The sequence below is a fragment of the Dryobates pubescens genome, chromosome 3, assembly GCF_014839835.1.
Source record: "Dryobates pubescens isolate bDryPub1 chromosome 3, bDryPub1.pri, whole genome shotgun sequence".
NCBI lineage: Eukaryota > Metazoa > Chordata > Aves > Piciformes > Picidae > Dryobates > Dryobates pubescens.
The window spans coordinates 7,083,222-7,106,722 of NC_071614.1; the positions used below are offsets into that span (position 1 = coordinate 7,083,222).

Here is a 23,501-nt window from a genome sequence, read left to right on the forward strand (position 1 = left end):
ATATCATTCCTATCAAACCTGCACAGTTTGTAAAATAACACTGCCTCTCAGAATGCATTAGGTGCCTGGAAGAGCTCATGGGGTGCAAGTAATGGATTTTAATTGATTCCCTTTCTGGATAGATTCCAGTTAGTCAATAAGATCTCAGCCCCTGATGTGTATGATTTCAAGTCTCCTAACAATACACAGGGAAGGTAACACAAGGTATCATGCCATCTGCTGAAATGCATTGCAGCTGAAACATTACTCCTGATGTTTTCCAGTCTTTTGCCTACACCAGTGCTTCCCCTGGAAATTGGGAGGTGCAGAATATACTGCAGGCTGTTGTGTTCTGATGGGCACTGGTGCAGGTGTTTCAATAAAGAATAATAGAATCATTGTGGTTGGAAAAGGCCTCTATGATGATGAACTCCAACATTTAACCCAACTCTGCCAGGTCACCACTAAACCCTGTTCCTCAGCACCACATCTACACAGCTTTTAAATACCTCTGGGAATGGTGACCACCACTTCCCTGGGCAGCTTTTTCCAGGTCTCTCTGCAGAGCCTTCCTACCCTTGAGCAGATCAACACGCTGAACATGGTGTCTGCAAATGAGATGCCAGAGGCAGAGTATTGCTGGAAAACAATGCCAGTAAAATCTGTAACGCTCGGTGTCACTTGTTTCTAAAACACGTTACTTAGATGACATTGTTTTGGATACTGTCTCCACAGGCACCTCTCTGCCCATACCGTAAACACGGCATCTTTAACAGGCTTTCAAGCAGTAAAAAGATTTTGGGCCCGATACCGCAGCGTTGCCATGCTGACGGCTCGCCGTGCCCACGGGAGGCTGCTGCTCTCCCAGTACCGAGAGCAAACCGAAGGCTGATGAAGGACGCCGATGGCAGGCTGGCACCGCGGCCGGAGGAGCGCACCGGGGCCGCGGGGAAACGCCCGGTCCCGCCGGCGTGGGCAGGCGAAAGGCGCCCGGAGAGAGGCCGCCGCCCGTGGGTCTCCGGCCCCGCGTAACCCCTCCGCGCCGGGACGCGAGTGCCCCGCGGGTGCCCGGCAGCGAAGAGAGAAGGGGGGCAGGTTCCAGCCCGAGGGGCGCGGCCGCGGAGCCACCTCCCTCCCGCCCTGTCTCCCTCCCTCGCTCCCTCCCTCCCGGCGCGGCGCGGAGCACGGCGGGGCGATGTGGCGGTGGCGGTATGTCAGCAGCCGGCAGCTGGATGGCTTCCGCCGGTACAAGGTAACGGCCGGACCCCGGCGCTCGGGGCGGGCGGGGGGCACGGCGACCCCTACTGCGGCTCTTCCTCCCGGTTAGCGCGTCCGGGCTGCTGAGAGCTCGCTGCTTGCTGGGCACCCAGTCCCACTGTGTGTGTGGCCACGGCCGTCCCTACGGGCTGCCACCTGTGCCGCGGGGTCAGGGCGCACACGCAGGGTGCCCTGTGCCACCCTCTAATCCGGGCAGTACAGCGATGGGAACTGGGTGTTCATAAAGTTAACTGTGGTGTAGTGAGCAGCAGCATCTCTAAAAGCCCTGCGCATTTTAAAGGAGCATGGGGTCAGAGTGATTCGGTGCTTGCAGCAGTGTGCGCGGACCGCGCTTGTCCGGCTCCGTGCGATTCTTCACACGCAGGGGTGCCTTGCCTTTGGGAAATAAATACGAGGAGAAAAGCTCACTTTAAAAAAAAATGATCTAAACCTCATGTTTGTAAATAACAACCCTGCAGAATTCAAATGAATGGGTGGATCCTTAAGAGATTCTGATTTACCAGCCTTATGTTGGAGATTTGTGAGATACCTAGGTTTTGTTCCCAGGAAAGCATGAGTGCCCTTCAGGGACTTGTGCAGATTTGCTTTAGCTGGGGTGCAAGTGGCTCAGATGGGCCATGCCCCCCTGGTCGCTTACCCTGCACCATGGTAAATCACAGGCAATACACCAGCTTCCAGCAGCACAACACCCAACCTTTTTTTCCCCCATGTTCAATTTTCCAAAGCAGCCTTAACCCCGAGCTCCCCATGCTTCTTGCCTCGCTTTTAGCATGCACCCTCCCAGCCTGGCCTCCAACCAGCGCATACAGCTTCTCCCTGTTCCTACCAAGCCCTTCCTGAAAGCAGCAGCTCTGCCTGCTCACTGCGGGGTGAGCAATTGTGGAGTACCTGTGGTTTCAGGAACCAGCTCCAGGTTGCTTACCAGGAGCTTGTTCAGCACAGAAGCTTATTACAGTGTACCAACCTGTTCGTGCCTCTCCTGCGTGAGTGGAATAAAACATGCTGCTAGCTGCGTCTGGCCACTGGGCGTAAGTTGCACAGGCCTGTGCTTGAGCAGTGGAGCTGCAGTGTAGGCTGAGAGCACTGGAGGAAAAATAAAAAGCTATTTTTAGCACAACCAGACATTATTATTGTAGTTCCTAGTACAAGGAATGTGTGTAATACATTCTTATCAGTTGAATGAAAGTAGCTGCAAACAAGTACAGATGGGGAAGGATCAAAATAACATATATTTTTTTAAAGCTTGTAAGCGTTGTGTAGTACTTCTGAATTGCAGGGCAAATGATTACCAAAAGACAGAATCAGGTATCAAAACATTTCAGCTGAGTACATTAAAATTACTTTGGCTTCTTGGGAGCACTGCAAAGTAGTAGCATGCTGGGTAGTTAACCACAGGAATCAGCCAACACACTTGAGAAGTATCTGTTCAACTATGTTCTGGAAAACTATGGTGCCTACAGGTTTGAGAAAGGTGAAATCAGTCACCAGTTCTCTATTATCCATGGTGGTGCAGGGGTGGAACATCCTGGAAATAAATAGGTAAATCAAAGGACACAGACCACACCCAGAGCAGTACAGCTGTGTGGAGTCAGGGATGCTTGGCTGGTGGCATGTCTGTAGTGCCTTCCTGGTGCACCAGTTTTCAGGAGGACACAGCAGGCAATGGCAGCTCTGCCTGTTCCTAAAGTGCTGCTTACAATGGGTTTGAGTCCTCAAAAAATGCAAAAGGACAGGCAAGGAGGCACTAATCACTGCCACAATCTCTTCCCCACCTCTTCACCCTCCCATGCCCAGGGCTGCTACCACAATCATAGCTTTCTTCTCACCACCTCCCAGGCCTCAGACGTGCTTTGGAAAAAAGGAAAACTGGATCTCTGAATCCCCATTAACATGTAGAATGAATGGGAATAGATTTGCAGAGTGAAATAGCTAGTCCTTCAGTATTCAGTGTCTATGCTACAAGGATTTCAGAAGGTTTTAAAGTGAACTCTTTCCAGTGCAATACCATGGACTGCAGGTATTTGGTGTACTTTTGTGTTCCTAGTACATCTGGTTTAGGCTTTTCCAGAGAGGATGCAATTGGTGTGCTCTGGGGTCACTCTGTGATGTAAACCAAAGCTTGGTCATTGGGGAAAACTTCCTTCAGAAGCATAATGTACATGGATATGATGATGCTAAAGGGTTGCTGAAGTCTTTGCATTCATTAGGTTTGCCATTCCCTCTGCAAAGAGCTGCACTGGTTTTGTTGCCAAGGCCCTCCTCCAGCTGCGAGCAGGAGACAGACAGTGCCTGAGACATACAATTGCAGCATTCATGGCAGAGAAATGAGTTCATCTCTGTGAAAATTAAACTTTTTCTTTTCTTTTTTTTTTTTTCCTTCTTTTTTTTTTTTTTAAGGCTAAATTTACCTTTATGGAAGGAGTTGATAACACAAATTACCCTTTTAAGCTGTGTTATGATCAGCTCCCAAATCATTTTGGTGGATAAACTGTGCAAAGTGCAGACCATATCCAGCCACTGACACTAGAGCAAACACAATGCTACAGTGTGATGCACATAGTAGAGGTGGATGCCCCAACCCAGCTTCCTAGGCAAGCTTCAGCTCTGGAAGCAATACATTGGTTTAGCTCAATATTGAATATGTGCTCATAAATCCTTGTCAGAGATTATTCAGCTCTCCACAGGCCCAACCTATGTGTCCTTGCACAGTACTCTAGAGCCGGGTCCACCAGGAAACACACTACAGAGAACAGGTCTTGAAAAATATGACTGAAGTGATCAGAGATAACATTAAAAGTTAAGGTCTAAGGTTCCACATTTTCATCTTGCTGTGTCCACAGTTTCTACACTCTAAACCACTTTTTAGAGGGTAAGTAGCTGTGTGGAGGATGGCAAGGGCCAGTAAATGAGGTATATGTGGTTTCACTTCAGTCAGACTTCTGACATTGTCCCCCAGTCTCAGAGGTAAGATTAAATCAGTGTAAAATGGAAACACATTGTTCTAAAGAATAATTTTAGGTTCTCTGTCAAACAGGAGGTTCTGAGAAAGGGGATCTTACCTACAGAGCTGTCTCAGTGTCCCAGCTCTTGCTGTTCAATACTTTGATTAATTAAGAGGAGGGAGATTACTCTAGTAAAATTTTCTTGGGATAGTAAAGCACTTTGAGGAATAGACTTACGATTTAAAATGCTCTTGGAAAAGGTATCTAATGGGCAGAAATCACTACCAAAAAAACCAAATAAGCAAAGTACAGCGCTTAGAGGGGAGGAAAATCAACATTTCAAATGTAAAATAAGAGACACCAAACTGCAAAAAAAGATGCCTGAGGATCAGTGTCAGCAGCATTGGGGCTGTTAAAGAGCAAAAAGCTCTAAAGTGTCAAGTGTCATAGGTATGTCAAAGGGTTACATATATTCCTGATGTATTGCTCAGGTATCAGCAGGAATAACCTATCCTGCTTTCTTTGGCACACAGTGTACAACCCACAGAGTGGCATTAGGAATATTAAGAGGCTTAGAAAAGATGATCTGTAAGAAATAGTCTGAGTGGAGTAAGAGCCTAAAAACCAGTTCGTTGTCATGCATGCCCCTTTAAAATAGACAATCCATGAATTCTGGCTTTGTGGAGGGAAATTTAAGGTGGATGCTACGTCAGTCTTGTGTTGATAGGGGTTATTTCATCAGTCTTAATAAATGGTTCAGTTTCTCTGAGGGAGGACCTACACTCTAGTGCTGAATGTTAATATACAGTGACAGCTTCTTGGCAAAGTTTTGGATACTGTGGTCTAGTTTAACCTGCCGAGGGTGGTCGTTTATGGCAAGCAATTGGCTCATTACCTCCTGGTAACTTGATCTGCTTCCTGAATGTCTGCTAAATGTGATCCTGCATTAAGTGAAGGCTAGAAGACCTCTCAAATTACATGCCAGCCCTCATTTTGGTAGGTCAGAGAAACAAGATCAGATGTATGATACTCACATTTCAAGGCCTGATTGTTTTTCTCATACTGGCTCAAAGTGTGTTGAGTATGATCTAGATAATTACTTTCTGGAAGTTCAGGATCAGTCCAGATACAAGACTGGATTTCTGTTAAGTGTTTATGCATTTCCATGCTCTAACTGCAAGATGTCAAAACATAATGGGTTCTGCTGACATTGATTGAACAGAAATGTGGCTTTTCACTGCAGAAGCATGTGGATTTGACAGGATTTAGAAACTCTAAGGCAGGAGACTTTCCTTGGCTTATTTATCTGGAGCTTCTAGGGAGGCTATTAATACCGTCCACGATTGCACATGGACAGTTTTTTATATACTGAATGCACACATCACATGTTTATTACATAGAGGTTTTGCAGATGGTATATTTTCCCCCCTAATTTTCACTTCAAAACATTGTTTGAAAGCACTTCTAATCAGCTTTATCTGCTGCAGTTAGGTTGTTGGGTCTTTTTTTCAGATCACCTCAGCTTAATAAAGCCCTTGTACACCTGAGGCAGTGAAAACTAACATTTTCCACCTTACATAAAGGCAGTGAGTCAACAGCCCTCTGTTCTGCAAATAAAATCTTGCAGTCTTCTTCATATTACTTTGGATTAGAAGAGTGGGGTTGTAATTAAAAGTTGTTGAAAAAGTAGTTGAAATGGATGAACCAAATCATTCACTACCCTTACATTTGCTGTCACTGTGGTGATGTGCCGGAGAGTCATAGGCCAGCTGCGTTAGGTAATTCTGACAGACCATCTTTGCATGCACACCATTTCTTATTCTTCATCCTCTTGTAATGCTAGCTGACACAATGTAGCATGTCAAGAGCCCTGTAATCATTATTTTCTTTCTGCAGATCATATGCTAACAAGCCCACAAGATAACGAAATCACATTGCAGAGATGCTGCATTTGATATTACTTGCTGCAGGACATTTTTCCCAATGATGGTGTAATTGTGCATGGGTTTGAGTACACCCATGGATTTACAGAGCTTCATTAGATCATTTTTTTGGGACAAATACTTTGGATGTAAAGTGTTGTATGCCTTGTTGAGTCTCATAAAAGTGAAAATACCACCCCCATTAACCTCATCTTCTGTGCAGGGACACCAATGCCTTGGCATTTTTTCTTTCTCTTATTCTTCTCAATTACTTCTCTTTCCTTGCTCTTACTTTTACTACTCTTTATGCCTTTCCCCCCACTCTCATCATCTTAATCCTCTCATCTTTCCTCTTCCCCCTAGCACAGCTGTCCAGTACAGACTTGAGGCTGTGCTGGATCCCATGGGTGGAAATTAAGATGCAGGAGCACAGGGTAAAAGCATATCTTGTGTGTGCCATGCAAGTCAACATGTACATGTGTCTGGTGTCTGTATTGTCTTTTCTAGCACTGTTACAAACCATTATTTACTCAGAGAGGGAAAGCAGATGGCTTTCAAGGAAATAAAAGGTATTTGGAAAAAAACCCCAACCAGCCAGCCAAGGACAGAAACATTTTTGATCTTGGGAGTAAGATTAATGCCATTTTCCCTATTCCCTCACTACTGCTGTTCCCTCCCAAACATTACAACTTCAGAAGTTTTCTGACTAATCCAAGCCCTTCTCCTTTGCATAAGGACCTTCAAGACCCTTTTTCTAGTGCAGAAAGTGTTTGCTGGGGAACGCTTAACACCTGTATCAGTCGTGTACTTACAAATCTTCAACAGACTTATCCTCCACTTTTGTCTTTTAAGGACAGAAAATGACAGAATTCTTTAACAGCAAATGGCAGCACTTTTTTTTTACATTGGGCTCAGTGCACTCTCACATTCATGTTCATTGATCATAATGTGAGCATCATACTCAGTAATTTGCCTTTCTGAGCAGCCATGAACTTTAAGACCCTGAGGATTTCCTGGCCTTGAGGCTTCTTGTGAGGCTCTGCAGGGCAGAGCAGCGTGTTGAACTGTGTAAGAGATTTTAGTTGTCAAGTTGTAGTTGTGCCATGAAGAAAACTAGCAGGGTGCTTTTTCCATGGGTGTTTCCTTTGGTCTGGCTAAGACAGATTACTGACGAGGAGCAAATTTCCATTCTTCTGCACATCTGCTGAACGTTCCTTCCCTACCCAGAGCACCACGGTTCAGCCACAGACATAAGAATGAGCAGGATGAAGCATGACTGGTCTTGAAATGTCTCTGGGTAGACAGAAACTGGCTGCAATTCTACTTTTATTTTTTAACAAAGACTATTCTGATTTTTGGTGCTTGACTTGGGAAACTGAAACAAACAAAAAGCTGACTGTGTCTTACGTTTGTGTCTGTTCTACAGAGCTACATTGGAAAACTACATCATAGAATCAATAAGGTTGGAAAAGACCTCAGAGATCATCAAGTCCAACCTGTCAGCCAACACCTCATGACTAGCTAAACCATGGCACCAAGTGCCACGTCCATTCCCCTCTTGAACACCTCCAGGGATGGTGACTCCACCACCATCTCTTCTATTTCCATTTAAGAAAATACAGAAATCTCTTATATTTGCTAGAAAAGAAAATGATTTAAAGCAATTAGATTGGTTGGCTTTTTCTTCTCCTGGAAGAAAGCAGGATAAAATGTGATGCTGTCCTCTGAGGAGAAAGTAGACAACAACAATTCAGAGTGGCTTGGGCTAAAACATGTTGTTCAGAAAGATGCAGATGTGTACCTACTGGGATTAATAAAATACACAATATTTTTACAGGCCTGGCCAATAGGGACATTTTATTGCTGTAATGAACTGGGCTGGTTTAGAGCTTATCTTTGTAATAACATCACCTTTCATTTGCACCATGCTAATGATTGTAACTGTGTTGCTATGTGGAAAGCCTTGTACCTCTGAGATAATATCCCACTTATGACCATGCAATATCTACTCTACACAGTGGCAATGAACTGCTGCTCAGCCTCTGGTAGTGCAAATAAAAGTATTCAATGCATGACAAGGATAGAGCTGCAGAGTCTTCTAGGACATCAGCTAAAATTAATAAGAGTTTAAAAGTAAAATGTGACTATAGAACTCTTTGCCATTTCACCAGCCTAAAACTTTGTGTTACTGCAGAGAGTTGGTAGCAAGGCAATTAAATCAGGCCAGTGCTTTTAAACTGTACTTAGAATAGAATAGACCAGGTTGGAAGAGACCTTCAAGATCATTGCGTCCAACCCATCATCCAACACCACCTAATCAACTAAACCATGCAACCAAGCACCCTATCAAGTCCCCTCCTAAACACCTCCAATGATGGTGACTCTGTCACCTCACTGGCCAGCACGTTCCAATGGGCAATCACTCTCTCTATGAAGAATTTCTTTCTAACATCCAGTCTGAACCTCCTCTGGTGCAGCTTGAGACTGTGTCTTCTTGTTCTGCTGCTGGTTGCCTGGGAGAAGAAACCAACCCCCACCTGTCTACAGCCTCCCTTCAGGTAGTTGTAGAGAGCAATAAGGTCTCCCCTGAGCCTCCTCTTCTCCAGGATAAGCAACCCCAGCTCCCTCAGCCTCAGTATTTACACCAGCCACCCTTAGAGTGATTGTTCTTACAAGCTGAAGGATATTCAGTGATGGAGAAATATGCTTTGTTCCATGTTTTGTTCAACATCTTTGCTTTCTTCCCTCCCAGTACAGTGCTGTGGATACAAATCCTTTATCTGTGTATATTATGCAGCCCATCTGGAACAAAATTATCAAGGTAAGAATTTTGTTTATTAGAAACATCACCTGGCAATGTAGGAATTGGTTTTAAATGCAGCATATATTTCTTGTACAAATACATCTCGATTAATAAAGCTGAAATGAAGACATCTATGTAAAAGGAAACAAATATTACAGGTTCTATGGCTATATATAAAGTGAAGCTGTTTGGATTTTGAGGTGAAAAACAAGGTGGTGTTTTTTAACCCCCCTGATCACTGTACAAAAGGCATCTCCTTCTTTTTCACTTCTTTCCCTGTTGCCTCTTTCGTTAAACAGCTTTGCAGACACTGAAGGGTTTGCTTAGTTCAAATTATTCTTGTGCAGCATATGCCACCTAACAACAGCATGGCTTTATCTCTGTGCTGTGCACAGGATTTTATGCAAGTGCTGTCTCATTTTCTCCCAAGGGCACTTGCTGGGGGGAGTGAGGCATTTCTCTAAGAAGCTGGAAACGAGAGCGGTTACCATGCTCCCTGTAACGATTGGAAGATGCTATCTCCTGAATGTATGATGAGCTGCAGGTTTTAAAAATAAAACCCCTCACAAAAGGCTACATCTCAAATAAAGATGAGCTTTATTGATCACCCAGAAAGCACAGACTTCTCCAGCTGCCTCTTTAGAGGAAGTCTTTGGACTGGAGCAGCCTTGAAAGCAAACCTTTATACAAACATAGAAAGGATGTTTGTGGGCAGAGTGCTGCTGGGTCTGCCATCTTTGGGTTCTATAAATCAGGTATTGCTTATTCTTCTTTACCATAAGGGTAGTGGAACACTGGAACAGGTTGCCCAGGGAGGCAGTTGTGGCTCCATCCCTGGTGATATTCAAGGTGAGGCTTGACAGGGCTCCGGGAAACCAGATTTGGTTAAGCATGCTCCTGCTTACTGCAGAGGGGGTTGGACTACATAGAATAGAATAGAATAGAATAGAATAGAATAGAATAGAATAGAATAGAATAGAATAGAATAGAATAGAATAGAATAGAATAGAATAGAATAGAATAGGTTGGAAAAGACCTCAGAGATCATCAAGTCCAACCTATCATCCAACACCATCTAATCAACTAAACCATGGCACCAAGCACCCATCCAGTCTCCTCCTAAACACCTCCAGTGCTGGTGACTCCACCACCTGCCTGGGCAGCACATTCCAATGGCCAATCACTCTTTCTGTGAAGACCTTCTTATGACCTATGGAGGTCCCTTCCAACCCAAACCATTCTATGATATAGCAGGAAAATCACAGTCTCCTGTTCATAACCTCAGCATAATTTCATGAAAGTGTCCATATCACCTATCAAGAATTAAAAACCAACCTGAACATGATGTGTGAGAAAAGCAATTAAAATATGTGAAACTGAATTAAATACTTCAGTCCAGAGACTCTGTTTTCCTCAATATTCTGATGGGAATGAAAACAATGAGGTAGAAAAGTCCCCCACAGGACTCTGAAGTCCCAACATGAGAGATGAGCAGAGGCTTTACTGTGCACTTGAACTTTGGGTTAGGTGATCCATGGTCATTCATCTTCTATCTAGGCTATAATATTGTGTTATCTAGATACCAATATTGAATTTGCAATTTACAGTATATCATCTTATTTCTAGATACATAGAACTGTACATTGGAATAGGGAGATACAATACACCTGGGATAATTAATATTTGAAGAAGAAGAGACATTCCATGTAACATCTTCAATCAGAACTGGGCAGTGCAAATGTGCTGCTTGGTACCTGGGATTTCCTCTCAGTTCAGACATCCTAATACATCTATTTGCAGATGCAAATCAATTATCTTCTAATCTGGTGAAAATAAACTTTCCACAGGGACTACTTTTACCAGATTCCAGAGGAGTTAAAAAAACCCCAGCCTAAAATCCACAAAGCCAAGCCAAAAAGAAGAAAAGGGGAAAAAAAGATAACAGAGGCTTGGGATTTGGGTCTGGCCTTTGATATGTCAATTTAGTCCTAATTGCAACACAAGTTTCTAAATGTTCCATAACACAGAATTTATTGGAAGATGTGTTATGAGACATCATTCATTATATGATATGTTTCCTATCTTATAAGGGATGAACAAGTACCTGACATTAGAGAATGTGTGAGAATTTATGAGCTGGGATGTTGACAGAAATAAGAACTGAAAACATGTTGCCATACCCCAGCTCATTTACCTGTAGTAGGGATGCTAGGAAAGCAAAGAATTTGTGTACTGATGATAGAAATTGCCCTGGAAATTCTGATGAGCATTCCCTTCCCCTCTTTCCTCTTCCAAGGACATCTTCCTTATGTATTGTATCATCTGCCTGTGTCAGTTTGACTCTGATTTTTGGATGGATGTGCTTCAGAAGCATGTTAATTCTGGTGCTGAGGCAGAAAGTGAAGGTTAATCTTTCATGCCTGGATGCTGTAATGGGCTTGGAGTGCTCTGAGATCTCTTGTTGGAGGCAGCTTTTGCACCTTGTATCAAACGAGAGCAACGGTCACATGAAACAAGACCAACAATTAGCTTTCTCTGCATGGTATTTAAAACTACTCTGGCTATACAGCTATAGGTATTTCATCTGCCATTAATTTAATGCCCCATACTTTTGCCTTTAATTAAGATTTCCATTTTGTACAAAAAAGGACAGCCATGCTCTCTGACAGCTAATGGATAGTAACACTTAGCTGCTACCCAAACTGAATATTCCCCCTCTATTTGTATTCATGAGAAATCACATCTGTGCAGGACAATGAGTGGAAAAGGAGGAAACCCCACTGGGATATGCAGGTGTGTGGCAGCTTCACTGAAGTCAATTAACTCCTCCTCTGTTGACTTTATGAACTTTGATTATCGCTAGAATTAAGCATGAGTAGAATTTTAGTGCTCTCAAGTGACTTAGTTAAGGAATATTTCAAGTTTGAATAGAGCTTTGTATAAATATGTGTACTTTACTGTTCAGTATCCAGACAGTGGATTATATTAGAACATTTGCTGTTTGTATTAAGGCTCTTAGCATGAATGGCTGTAGACCTGCTAGAGCAGAAATTGGTTAGTAATTTGTGTGACTACAAGTTTTTAAAAGGTTCCAGGATATGGTGGCTTGGCCAGAGAGCAGATGTGATTCTCCCCAGTGGCGCCTGGCAGTTGTAGTAATCATGGAGTGTGTCGATGTATTAGACTTCTGCTCCCTGTTAATCAGAGAAGAAAGGTTGGAACGTATCCTTCTATAGGCTATTGGTAATTCAGGCTGTGTTTCTCCAACATGTTTAATAGGTTAATCTCTTCCATCCTGTAATTTTTGAGTTCTGGAATAAGGTGATGGTGGCATAATGCCAACCAAAAGAGAAAGGGGTATGAAATAGAAGAAAAGGGGGTTTGCATCTGGAGTACTTCCCAAGTAGCTGGACAGATTAAGTTTGATAAGGATCAACAGAGTGTGCTTAGGGGTTTGACTGCAGGAGAGGCTCTTTTCCTGAGGATCCATCTCCTGTAACTGTTTTTTTGTGGTGTGTCTACTAGCCAAAGGGATTGCAAGTAAAACAAACCATCCTTTGGTGGCTTCCTTCTTAAAATGCATGATGTTAGCAACAAAGTGGATTACAATAACCTCGTCTTGTTTGCACTGTGCAAGCATAAATTACTTCTTGTAATAACTTAATAATGACATTGTGCCTATATAGAATGATGAGCCTAATTAGAAAGCAGACAGTTGTTGCACCTCACTTAATAGTCAACAATTATTATGAATCATACAGGAGAAATCAGTCATTTAAAAACAATACATTGGATGGCATCTGTATATCCATCTTAATGCTTCATCCTCAAGTTGCCTCAACACACTGTTTTGATCTATGTTTTAGATTAAAAGAGACCAGTTTAGAATATCTTCAGTGCCTGTCCTTATTTCCTAGAGTCAGTAGGCACATTACATGCCCTGGATAGCTGGTCCACTGAACCATAAAAAGCTGAGCAACTCTGACAAAGAGTGGGTGATGAGTGGTGTTTGACCTGGAGTCATGAGTGGAAATGGCCTCAAGTTGCACTAGGGGAGAATCAGCTTGGATATTAGAAGAAGATTTTTCAAGGAAGCAGTTCTAAAATGCTGGAATAGGCTCCCAGGGAGGTGGCTGAATCCCTGAAGGACCCAGAGAGGCAGTGCTGAGGGACATGGTTTAGTATGCCTGGAATTATCTTCTAAAAATCATATAGAAAATTATATGTGAAAAACTGTGTTACTAGGGAAAAGTGCTACCAAAAGGATCCCTGTTGCAGTGCAAGGAATACCTTGAAGTCACAGGGGATGAATGGCTGAGAACAGTTAACTGGACAAAGAATTAGAGGCTTAGGTGAAGACAGAGTCCTTTTCAGCACCCTACAAGGTCACAGGTATTAATGGTGTCTGCATCATTTATGACACTGGAATAGGTTGCCCAGGGAGGCAGTCAAGGGCCCATCCCTGAAGATGTTAAAGGTCAGGCTCAGCAAGGCTCTGGGCAACCTGAGGATGTCCCTGTTTACTGAAGGGGAGTTGGACTAGATGACCTTTGGAGGTATCTTTCAACCCAAACCATTCCATGATTCTATGACTAAAGAGGGAGACCCTGCAGTAAGTTACTATCTAGAGAGGTCTGGAGCTGCTTGTAACAGGGAGATCTTCTGAATCTAAAAGTGCAATGCACTCAGGGTCCAATTCTGTTGATGCTTAGAGTTGCAAATTATTGATGTCTCTTAGAAGAAGAAAATTTCCTTGTTACAGCATGGGAATAGAGCCCTTAAAAAGAACCCTGCCAGGTGGATGCTGAGTTACCACACTGGGGTGCTGCAGCCTTCTTTCAGCTGAGACACACACACTCACGTGGTGGCTGGGAGGAGAAAGCTAATGTATGACAGAGGAAGAAACATTTTCAGATGACATTGCTGCTGCAGTCACACAGGGCAGGCAAAAGGATTATACCTGAGAATACAATTCAGAGGTGAAAACTGTGTTTTAATTTGAGAGTGGGAAAATGTGCAAAGATGTGAACATTGCTGGTGTTGTGTACAGGCTTCTCCTTTCCTGCTAAAACACATTCAATATGTAAGTAAAACAGGACTGAAGATTTGAAAGAGGATTTGTCTTAGATCTGTTCTGTCTTTTTTTCCCCCTCTTTTTTTTTTAACAGATAGTGCCTTTGTGGATTGCTCCCAACCTGTTAACATTCTCTGGATTTGTCATGATTTTAGCTAATTATTTTCTAATCTCTTTTTATGACTGGGACTACACTGCCTCAGGTAAATATCCTCACGGTGTTAATTGTTCAGACTTAGTGAGCTCCCTGTTCTGAATGATCCAGGGAGGTGTCAGATGCTTGAATCTTCCATTCATCCCCCTCAGGAGGCTCCATGTGCATGTAGGAGGATCTGACATTATAAACTGAGATCATTTGATTGGAAATTTGAATTTCATCCCTCACTATGGGTTTCAGCATATGCTGCTTGAAGTTCATCTTATCTCATCTTATGTGGAGTGTGTTCCAGGACTTAAATACACAGCCAACAACCTCCTTAATGCTCTTCATAAAATTTTCATCGGTTTCATATTTCCTAATACCTAAAGAGAGGCCTGAATGATTCTTTTCATTAGTCCACTCTGCCCCAGAGTGGAGTAGACTTCTAGACAAAGAGGAAATAGCTTCTAAATAAATATCTCCTAAAATCATGACTGTCAAAGTCCAAGCCCATATTTGCTCCACATGGCAGACCAAGTTAAAAGCTTTTTGCAGCTGATTGCTCCTGAGTGGAGGGGACATCACTTTCTGGGTTTCTCAGACCAGCTGTTAGAGCTTGCAGAAGCATCTCCTAGGTGATTGAGATATACAAATAATTGCTTTTCTTTGATGTGGACACTTTGGTGAAGACTGAACACTTTTATTTCCTGAAACAATTATGTTTGGGCTTTTCTTTATTTCCACCCCCCCCTCCCCCCCCCCCCCGCCTTTAATTTCTGATGCCTGCAGTTACGTGCAGGAGGTACCCTTGGTGTGAGCTGTTTGTACATTTATCACAACGATTCTGGAGGCAGAGATATTTGATAAAGCAGTTTGGGGTCAAAAATAATCTTGTATGAGCACTGAGATTTCAGGACCAGCGTGTTACATAGTTACCTGACCTTATCCTTAAATACTTAGGGTTTGTATCAGTGCAGTCCTGTAATAGAATAGCATCCAGCAGAGATCTTTAAATGGGGTAATTTCATTCTGACCCATTCCCAGCAGACACACAGTGAACTTGAAGATGTTTGAAATGGTGATGAAGTGTGTCAGAGCTGAGACCTCTGTGTAGTTTGCAAGCCCCTTCTCTATTTCACACGAGAACAGTGCCCATCATTTTCTCAAGTGATTGAAAACGTTCATGCAACCCTAACGAGCCTTTTGGGTATCGTGTATCAAACCCATACCTAAGATCAGAAATAGAAGGCTTAATTTCCTGGACAGCTGGTTTTCATTCTGCAGTTTGAAAACTTGCAGCTAGGAGTCAGGAACTGCCATCTTTATTTCAGAGTGGCAAGGTGAGGGAGGCATTGAGAGAAAGGTGCCCAGGACGCTGCTTTAGGTACTGGCATCTCCCTGTTCAGCAAGGACACACTTCTGTGTGCAGCTGTCGCCTGTGTTTGGTGCTGAGTGCCAGGAACCCGAGAGGTTTTTGCACTTCCAGTTTAGTGCTGGTTTAGTCCTTAATGGATTGTGTTTAAGTTAAATAGAATGCTCTTTGGAAAAAGGATTGATTTCTTTTTTAGAGCAAGAGTAACCTTGGGTTATTGCTATCAGCAGAGCAATTACAGAACCCTGGGCTCTCTCCAATTCAGCTTTCCTTTCCTTTTGTTTATTATTTTTAGTGGGGTTTTTTTGGTGGTGTTTATGTTGTGTTTTTTCTTTTCTTTTCCTTTTCTTTTTAGTGGGTGGGGTTGGTTTGTTTTGGGTTGGTTGGTTGGTTTGTTTTAGTTTTTAGGGGTTTATTTACTTATTTATTTATTTTCAAGGGAAAAATAAAGTGCTCATATCTGTCCCAGCCTAAGGACAACATTTTCCTGTATGGATCTGTATGGTAAAATTGCTGCACACCCCCCACATTGATGCTAATAATGATGATCATGCTTGAAAACTGCCTATTTAAAACAACCCCAAATTCTTTAGGTATTACATAAAGATTAACAGATTTGGAGATGGATAGGTTTTCCATGACCTGTGAAATTTTGTGCCCAGTTACTGTCATCATTTTGTGCAGAATTAGAGTCTTTTAATGACCAAACCCCCTCTATTTTATCTTCTCTCTATGGTGTAAACAGATTCAAGCATGCTCATTGCTGCTTTGGTAGAGCTCCCTGATGATTTTTCCCACCTGTCTGAAGCAGTTGGCTGGGCAGTGGCAGCTTGTTCACATGTATGTGTAGATTACCTTGGTGGCTTTCTCTGATGTTAACCACAGCTTCCCTGACTCACTACCCCATTTATTTCAGGTACCAGTCCTGGACTTGTCCCCACCTGGGTGTGGCTGTTCAGTGCTTTTACCACCTTCTGTGCTTATGCTTTAGGTAAAGTACAAGGAAATAGTCTGCATGTCTGACATCTTCATATAGTTGTATCTACTGCTTCACTACTGCTGATACTGAGATGAAGAGGCATTGTGGATAAATTATTATTCTCTCTCCATGACAGTTCTCTGAGGTTAAATTAAAAGAGGTCCACACCAAAAACCATTCATAAGCCTTGAAAATCCTCAAACAACAGCATTTAAAGTTACGTATTAGAGGTTCCCTGATTGTAGTTCTTGTCCCCCTTGGAAGTTCAAATTGGTTTAGAGGAACTAAGGAAATAATTACATAGCAGCTGTTGGGCTTCATAAAAACCTTTGGTCCCCAGTGATGACATTTTGAGAAGCTCCCTTACACTGTCATTAGCAGAAAGTGCTTTCAAAGACAGGGAAAATAAAGGGAAAGGCAGGGAAAAAGGGAAATGGGTGCAGCACTGTGTTTTAAAATGTTAGGCACTTTGGTACTTAGGGCATGTGTCAGGACTGATGGTGCGAGTGTGGTGACAGGCCTCCAGTTTCTTACAGGGATGAAGAACTGCTGGTTTTCCTTCCTGTTGCTGTTTTCTCCCAGAACACCTCCACCTCACTGTCATATTCCATTTTTACTTTTTATACCATCCCATGACTGTATTTCTAAGAACACTGACCCTGGCTGTACAGCACTGTGAAGGCATAGAGCCAGGCCACATATAAGCATGTTATACCCTGCAGTGTTGTGGAAGGATACTTGGTCACTTTTGGTGTAGAGCGATCCTGATTAACCCTGGGAGCATCCCCTTACCCAAACATCTCCTTCTGCATGGTAAATGCCTTGGCATTTCTATTCAAGTGGTGAGCTTGTGCCAAAATTACTTTGTCCAGTATTTCTTCTTATTTTTGCCTTAAAAGTCACCAGGACAGCTGGCCCTGGAAGCTGACTAGCAGTCAGATTTCCCTAACAGCTCTCTATAATGATTAGCAGAAGCAGCAGTTTTGTTGTATGGGATGTAATGAAGTGGCTATTGTTTCACAAACAGGAATTACATCTTGGAGCTGTTAGTCTGTGACACCCCAGAAAGCTCATTGCAAAGTCAGCTGCTGAGATTCTTAATGTAGATGCTATTTGCCAGAGAGGCCTCCAGTTCCTCATGCTTGGAAAACAAGGAGTGTGATGTTGACAGTTGAAGCCACAAGGAACTGATGTATATATAGATCTTTATGTCTGCTGTCCAAGCCACTATATGAAATATTTAGTCTCAGATTTAATTCTGCATGGCCAAAGTTTTCCCTTTGGAAGACTGCAAAGAGCCATAATAACTAAGCAAATATGCAGCTTTATTCTCTCTCAGCTTCTTTTTAATGACACAGTTAGTCTCTCCAAATTCCCTAGCAGGCTGCTCTTCCCCCAACACATTTTGTTAAGGTGGCTTGGTATCTTTTCCCTTTCCATCCAATGAAGGGTTCTTGGCTGTTAATTTGAATCCCACTATTTAGAAGTTGTGTAAACTGTAATAAAAGTGAAGCTTTATGAGCCTTTATGAGACAAAAATCATAATACAGGAACTCTAAAGCAATAAAGATGTGGGACACTACTGAAAAATGGTGCACATTGTTGGTGTGGAGGATTTCAGACTGAAACCTGGACCAGAAAATAGTTTCAGTAGCTTGGAAAGCTGGGAAAATGTGGGTAAAGGTCTGTGACAATTCAATGTTATATATGTTATAAACTACCTGTATTTTCCTCCATGCCCATTACAAGTACTGTATTCCATGACACCATTAACAGCCTAACTCTTTAGTAAAGCTAAAGTTCCTGCAAAATGAAGAATCACCCTTTGCCTGTGATGGGCATATTTTAGTATCCAATGGGAATATTCTCTTGCAACATCCTAAAATACTTTCTGAACAGAGGAATCTTCTGTCATTGTCATTCTTTAAAAGGATAACCCAAATAACTGAATTGTATCTGATTTGGTAGGGCTGTTCTTGAGCTATAATCTAATTGCTAGTTAAGTTTCAGAAGCATCCTTTAACAGGCTAAAGAATTTCTGCATTTCTAGCAAGACTGCTCAAGTAACCTCAGGCTCACACAGCTTTCTATCTGCACATTTCAGTAAGATGCTGACAGTTCAGTGGCAATGTTAATTGGGAGAGAGTGTGGTTCCAGAAGGGGGCAAGGCATATCTGAAATCCTCTATAGCAGAGTTCTTTAATTTTTGGAGCTGTGAGAACTGCCTCAAGAGATTTGTATTTGAGTGGAGGACATCTCACAGCTGGTTAGGTATCACAACAGGGAGACAGCCTAAAATCTGTACAAGAAGAAATCCCATGTTTCCCTGGTTTAGGTCCCTGAAGTATATTTACATTAAACAAAACTCAGAGTGCTGCCAAATAATTTGGAGAAGTAAGTAGCAAATGATCTACAGCAGCTGTGGAGTCTTTGGTCTCATTCTGCTGAGTTGTATCTCTAGTCAGTTTTGGGTTACTAATGCTATCAACAGCTAATAATCATTAGCTATAGTTAGCTTACAGAACTTCCATGGGCAGCTGTTCCAGGACTTGCCAACCCTTCCAGCAAAGAAATTTTTCCTAATGTCCAGTCTGAACCCATCCTGGTGCAACTCTTAATTATCCACTAATTACAAATGTCTTTCTAAAGCTTCTAAGGAAGGTGGCAGGTAGTTTAAGAGCTGAGGTAAGGACAGGAAAAAATACAGAATCACAGAAATCACAGAATACATCTGGTTGGAAGAGACCTCAAAGATCATCCACTCCAACCTGAAGGCTGGACCAGCACTGAAGGGTCAACACTCAACCACGTCCCTAAGCAATAGGCGCACAGGCTGCTTAGACAGGGACGGTAACTCCACCGCTGCCCTTGATAACTCCACCACTGCTACTTGATAACTAAAGCCAACATTTTATGAGCAATCCTTACCTGTTGGTGTTGAAGGGACTGCCGTGCCTCAGCTTGCTGTTACTGGTGTGGTTAGCAGTGAAGTACATGTGAAGGAAGTCCTTTTGCCGCGCTCTAATTCTTTGTTTCTTCTCCTCTCCCGATCCTTCCAGACTCCATAGATGGGAAACACGCTCGCAGGACTCAATCCAGTAGTCCTCTGGGAGAATTATTTGACCATGGGCTGGATAGCTGGGCTACCTCCATTTTTGTGCTTTCCTTCTTTTCTGTCTGCTCCCGAGACACTGGGAAGGCTGGAGTTTCTGTATATACCATGTATATATATTTAAGCATTGTCTTGTTTAACTTCATGTGTTCGCACTGGGAGAAATACAACACAGGAGTTCTTTTTCTTCCTTGGGGATACGACATAAGCCAAGTGGTAAGTATTTATCATTCCTGGTTTGGCTTTGTTTTATTTAGTCTTTCTCTTTCTAACTGTGTTAGTGGTTTCATAATATTGCAGAAATATTAAAATAGAGCTCCAGGCAAATACATTTGGCCAAGGGTTTGGATGTGAAATAGCATCACTCCAGAAGTCATTCAGAAATATTTCCCGCATTTGCACAGAAGGGACGCTTTCAAGCAAATTGCCAGCATCAGAGATTCATTGCCTGGCAGGAAGAGGAAGGCTTGCAGCAAGCCTAGCAGTCAGAAAGTGCTCATGAGAATGTCATTTAACTGCATTTGGGTGGTGGTATTAACAACAATTATTATGCTGTCTGAAGCCATAAGCCGTTTCCCCACCAACAGTAGGTTCTGAGGCACAATGTGATTTAATCCAAGTAGTAATTATTAACAGTAATTATACACTTATACCAATACTAGACCTTCTCAGTTCTACCACCTCTTGCATCAGATGTGGTAATGGAAAGAGCAGCGTACCTTTACAGAGAGCATTAACTGTTGTCAGGTCAGCTTTACCCTTGGAAGAAAAAAGTCAATCGTACCATTAGAGGTTTCCTCCATGGGAGTGGTGGTCAGTAACCTGAATTACTTATCAGCCCACAGCCAGTCCCCAGCTGATTTCATGATTGACTTACAGCCTTACCTTGAGGTGAACCTCTTCAGAAATGGCCAGGGCACCGTGATGAGTGGTGGCCTCAGTGCACAAATGAGTAGCAGCAGTTGCAAGCTGATTGCACAGCCAAGAGCCTTGTGCTGGGATTTCTGGGCTGCATGATTTATTTCTTAGATAGCCAAGCTCTTGCAGCCTGAAGAACATGGTCCCAGCCTTCTGAGCTTCCTGTCACAGACGTGAGATGAAAGGTACAGCCAAATATACATGATTGAAAGAAGTTTAACAAATATTCAAATATGTCTTTTAATGGAAATGGAGTATTGGAATTAATGGCTGCAGATGTATTGCTGTAAACACAATCAGAATCCAGTGGGTTGAGAACAACTCAGAGGTGGTGGTCCAGCTGTGGTGCATCTGTTTTGTCCCCTAGAAAATAGGTTCTGGGAGAAGAAGTTGGCTCAGGACTAAGACATTAGGCAGCCAGCTGGTCTGCAAGTTTCAGCCATGGCTATGTAAGGCTTCTTAGTGAAGTTCTCCCAGCAGGAGAGGAATAGATGTGTTCAACTCAATTTCACTTGTTGCTGACTGTAGATACACGTGTGAATGGCTAGGAAGCTCTTTGGGATCCAAACAGCACCCAAACTGGATTAGTGGTTAAATGTGGGAATGGGTATCAGCTAGGGGAGCAGTACTGTTAACTCTGTCAGTGTCTTCTAGTGACCTGTGCCTCTGTCACTGCTTCCCCATCTGGGAAATACTGGCAACAACATTTCCTTGCCTGACAGATTTGCGGGGAGGCTGAATCGCAGTGAAGTTTGTAAACTGCTTTGGTGAATTTGGATGCAAGGTGGTGCTAACAAAGTGCCATTTCCTGGTCCCCTCTGATGCTGAACTGCTGTCCTGCATGCTTGCTTTCTAGTGACTTCTGTGATCATTTGCCTACAGGCAAAATGATGAGCAAATAAATACAAGGATTTTTTTCTGATGTTGTATGGAGCAGTCATGGAGAGTGGTGGAAGATTGTCCTCTTGAAACGTCTGGATGTCACTTTTCCCATCTGTGAAAATCAGCTTTTGTAGTTGTGAATGCCTGTGAACAAAAGCAAGACAGGCTCTGTAGATCAAGGTGGTATTTTCCCATTAGTCCAAACTACATTTCACATACACCAGAAAGCACATAACCCGTTTTTCCCCCCACTTGTACTAACTAGGCTAGTGGAAGGTAAAACCCATTCAGCAAGTTTTGTATAATGTGGGCACTATTAAAGGTAGCTCTTCAGCTGCTTGGGGGAGAGGATTCTGAGGACATCAGCAAATGGCTGATGATGAGTAGGAAAGGTCATGTTCCTCTTGCTGGTTTTGGCCCCCAACACTTCTCTGCCTGATATTCCACAGTCACATTCGGAGGCAGAGAATGTGGGAGCACTTGCAGGCTGCTTTCAGACTGATTCCTGGTGTTAAGCTGACTGTTTCCTCCGTGGCATTCCTAGCTGGATTGCTGCACAAATGTGCTGCTCTCTCTGTCTCAGAAGTAATTTCACTGACAACCTGATGCTATTGGATTGGCATGGCAAACATTCAGGTGGTCTGGTCCCCTGCTTCTGCTTTTAAAATTGATGGGAGCCAGGAACTTTGGACTTCATTATCCCCACAAAGCTCAGGAAATACAGTAATTGTTACAAGTGTGTAAACAGATAACTGCTGACCTTAATGCAGGCTTCCCTGGCATGTAGCTCCCAGGACAGTGCTGCCGAGTCAGCTCTGCTGTGTGCAAACACAGAGAGCTCACTTGCTGCCTCCCCATTAATTCTGCTGGAGCAAGAGCTGCTGTTCCTCAGGAAAAAAAACAATCTCTCATTATAGTTAGAGAAATTTGTGGGACTTATGCAGATCACATTTTTTCTGCAACTTGATGACTCGTCAGAATTGGTAACCTAATTACAGTAGCTGGGCTGTAATTGGTACTCCAATTAGCTTTGATTACAGCAGACAGGCATTTATAGGAAACCGTGGTGTGTAAACTTGAAAAATGGCTGCAGTGTGTCTGAGAGAGACTTGGTCGGAGGACTGTTACATTTGTGGATCCAGAATCAAGGAGGAGTGAAAACTTCTGGCGTCTCCTTCCTCCAGCCCAAGGAGCTATCTCGTACTGAGTCCTCTGTGGGCAGACAGAGATGCCCGGAGAGGAGGCCTCTTTACACCACAGCCTCTAGGCAATTCTCATACACTGTCAAGTAAGCACAAACCCCCAAATTCACAGGCTGAAGAGAAGAGTAGAAAGGAAACTCTTACTATGTTCTTGAATCCATCTTGTCACAAGTCCAACCAATGAAAGCCAACACCTGCAAATTAAGTCCCTTGGAGGAAAAAAAGGACAAAGCTTCCCAGAGAAAGGCTTCCTGCCATATGTTAATTTTCACAGACATCCTCTGTATTGTTTAAAAAACTATTTTCTCCTGAAAATTTTAATATTCTCCTAATAAAACTGTTCCCCTAATGCAGCTGTTGCTCTGAAGCCAGCTGGCCTGCTCTAGGCTACCATGTCAAGGAGCCTACAAATGAAGACCGTGCCAGATTTTGTCAGCATTAAGTACTGCTGCCTCCTCATAGACAAGGTCTTGGCAAGCCAAAACTTTGCCTGGCAGATACTGCCATGAGTTGGAGTCCAAAGCTGTGTACATCTGACAGTAACTTTCTAGGCAGCCTGTACTTGTGTTATTTGATCTGGACTTCTCATTCTACAGAAGACTGTAATTATTTTTGCTTTCTCAAGACTAGATTTATACCTAGAAAGCACTGAAACTGATGGATGCCAGAGAGATGGATAAAGAACTTGCTTGTCTTTTCTTGATTAGGATTATTCAGTTGCACTTAGGGACACTGATGCATGTTTTCATGATCACTTTTTAACAGTGACTTTAAAACCAGACATAAGTATATAGCTGATTAACATACTCAGCTTTTGACCAGTAGCTTTGACAAGGTTGTTATGAGGTAGAGTGTCAAAAACCTTGCTTTGACACATGCTTTTATCATAGAATCAATAA

General features: G+C 42.9%; 1 protein-coding gene across 1 annotated transcript in view; it reads left to right on the forward strand.

Annotated features, from left to right (window-relative positions):
- Positions 1-951: 951 nt before the first annotated feature.
- LOC104303092 (ethanolaminephosphotransferase 1) overlaps positions 952-23,501 on the forward strand; it is a 43,641-nt gene continuing 21,091 nt past the window's right edge. Inside the window, exons 1-5 of the mRNA XM_009903675.2 lie at positions 952-1,231; positions 8,874-8,942; positions 14,093-14,201; positions 16,426-16,500; positions 19,548-19,816. Of these exons, the coding sequence (XP_009901977.1) occupies positions 1,175-1,231; positions 8,874-8,942; positions 14,093-14,201; positions 16,426-16,500; positions 19,548-19,816 (579 nt within the window). The 5' untranslated portion in view covers positions 952-1,174. The remainder of the gene's footprint in view (positions 1,232-8,873; positions 8,943-14,092; positions 14,202-16,425; positions 16,501-19,547; positions 19,817-23,501) is intronic.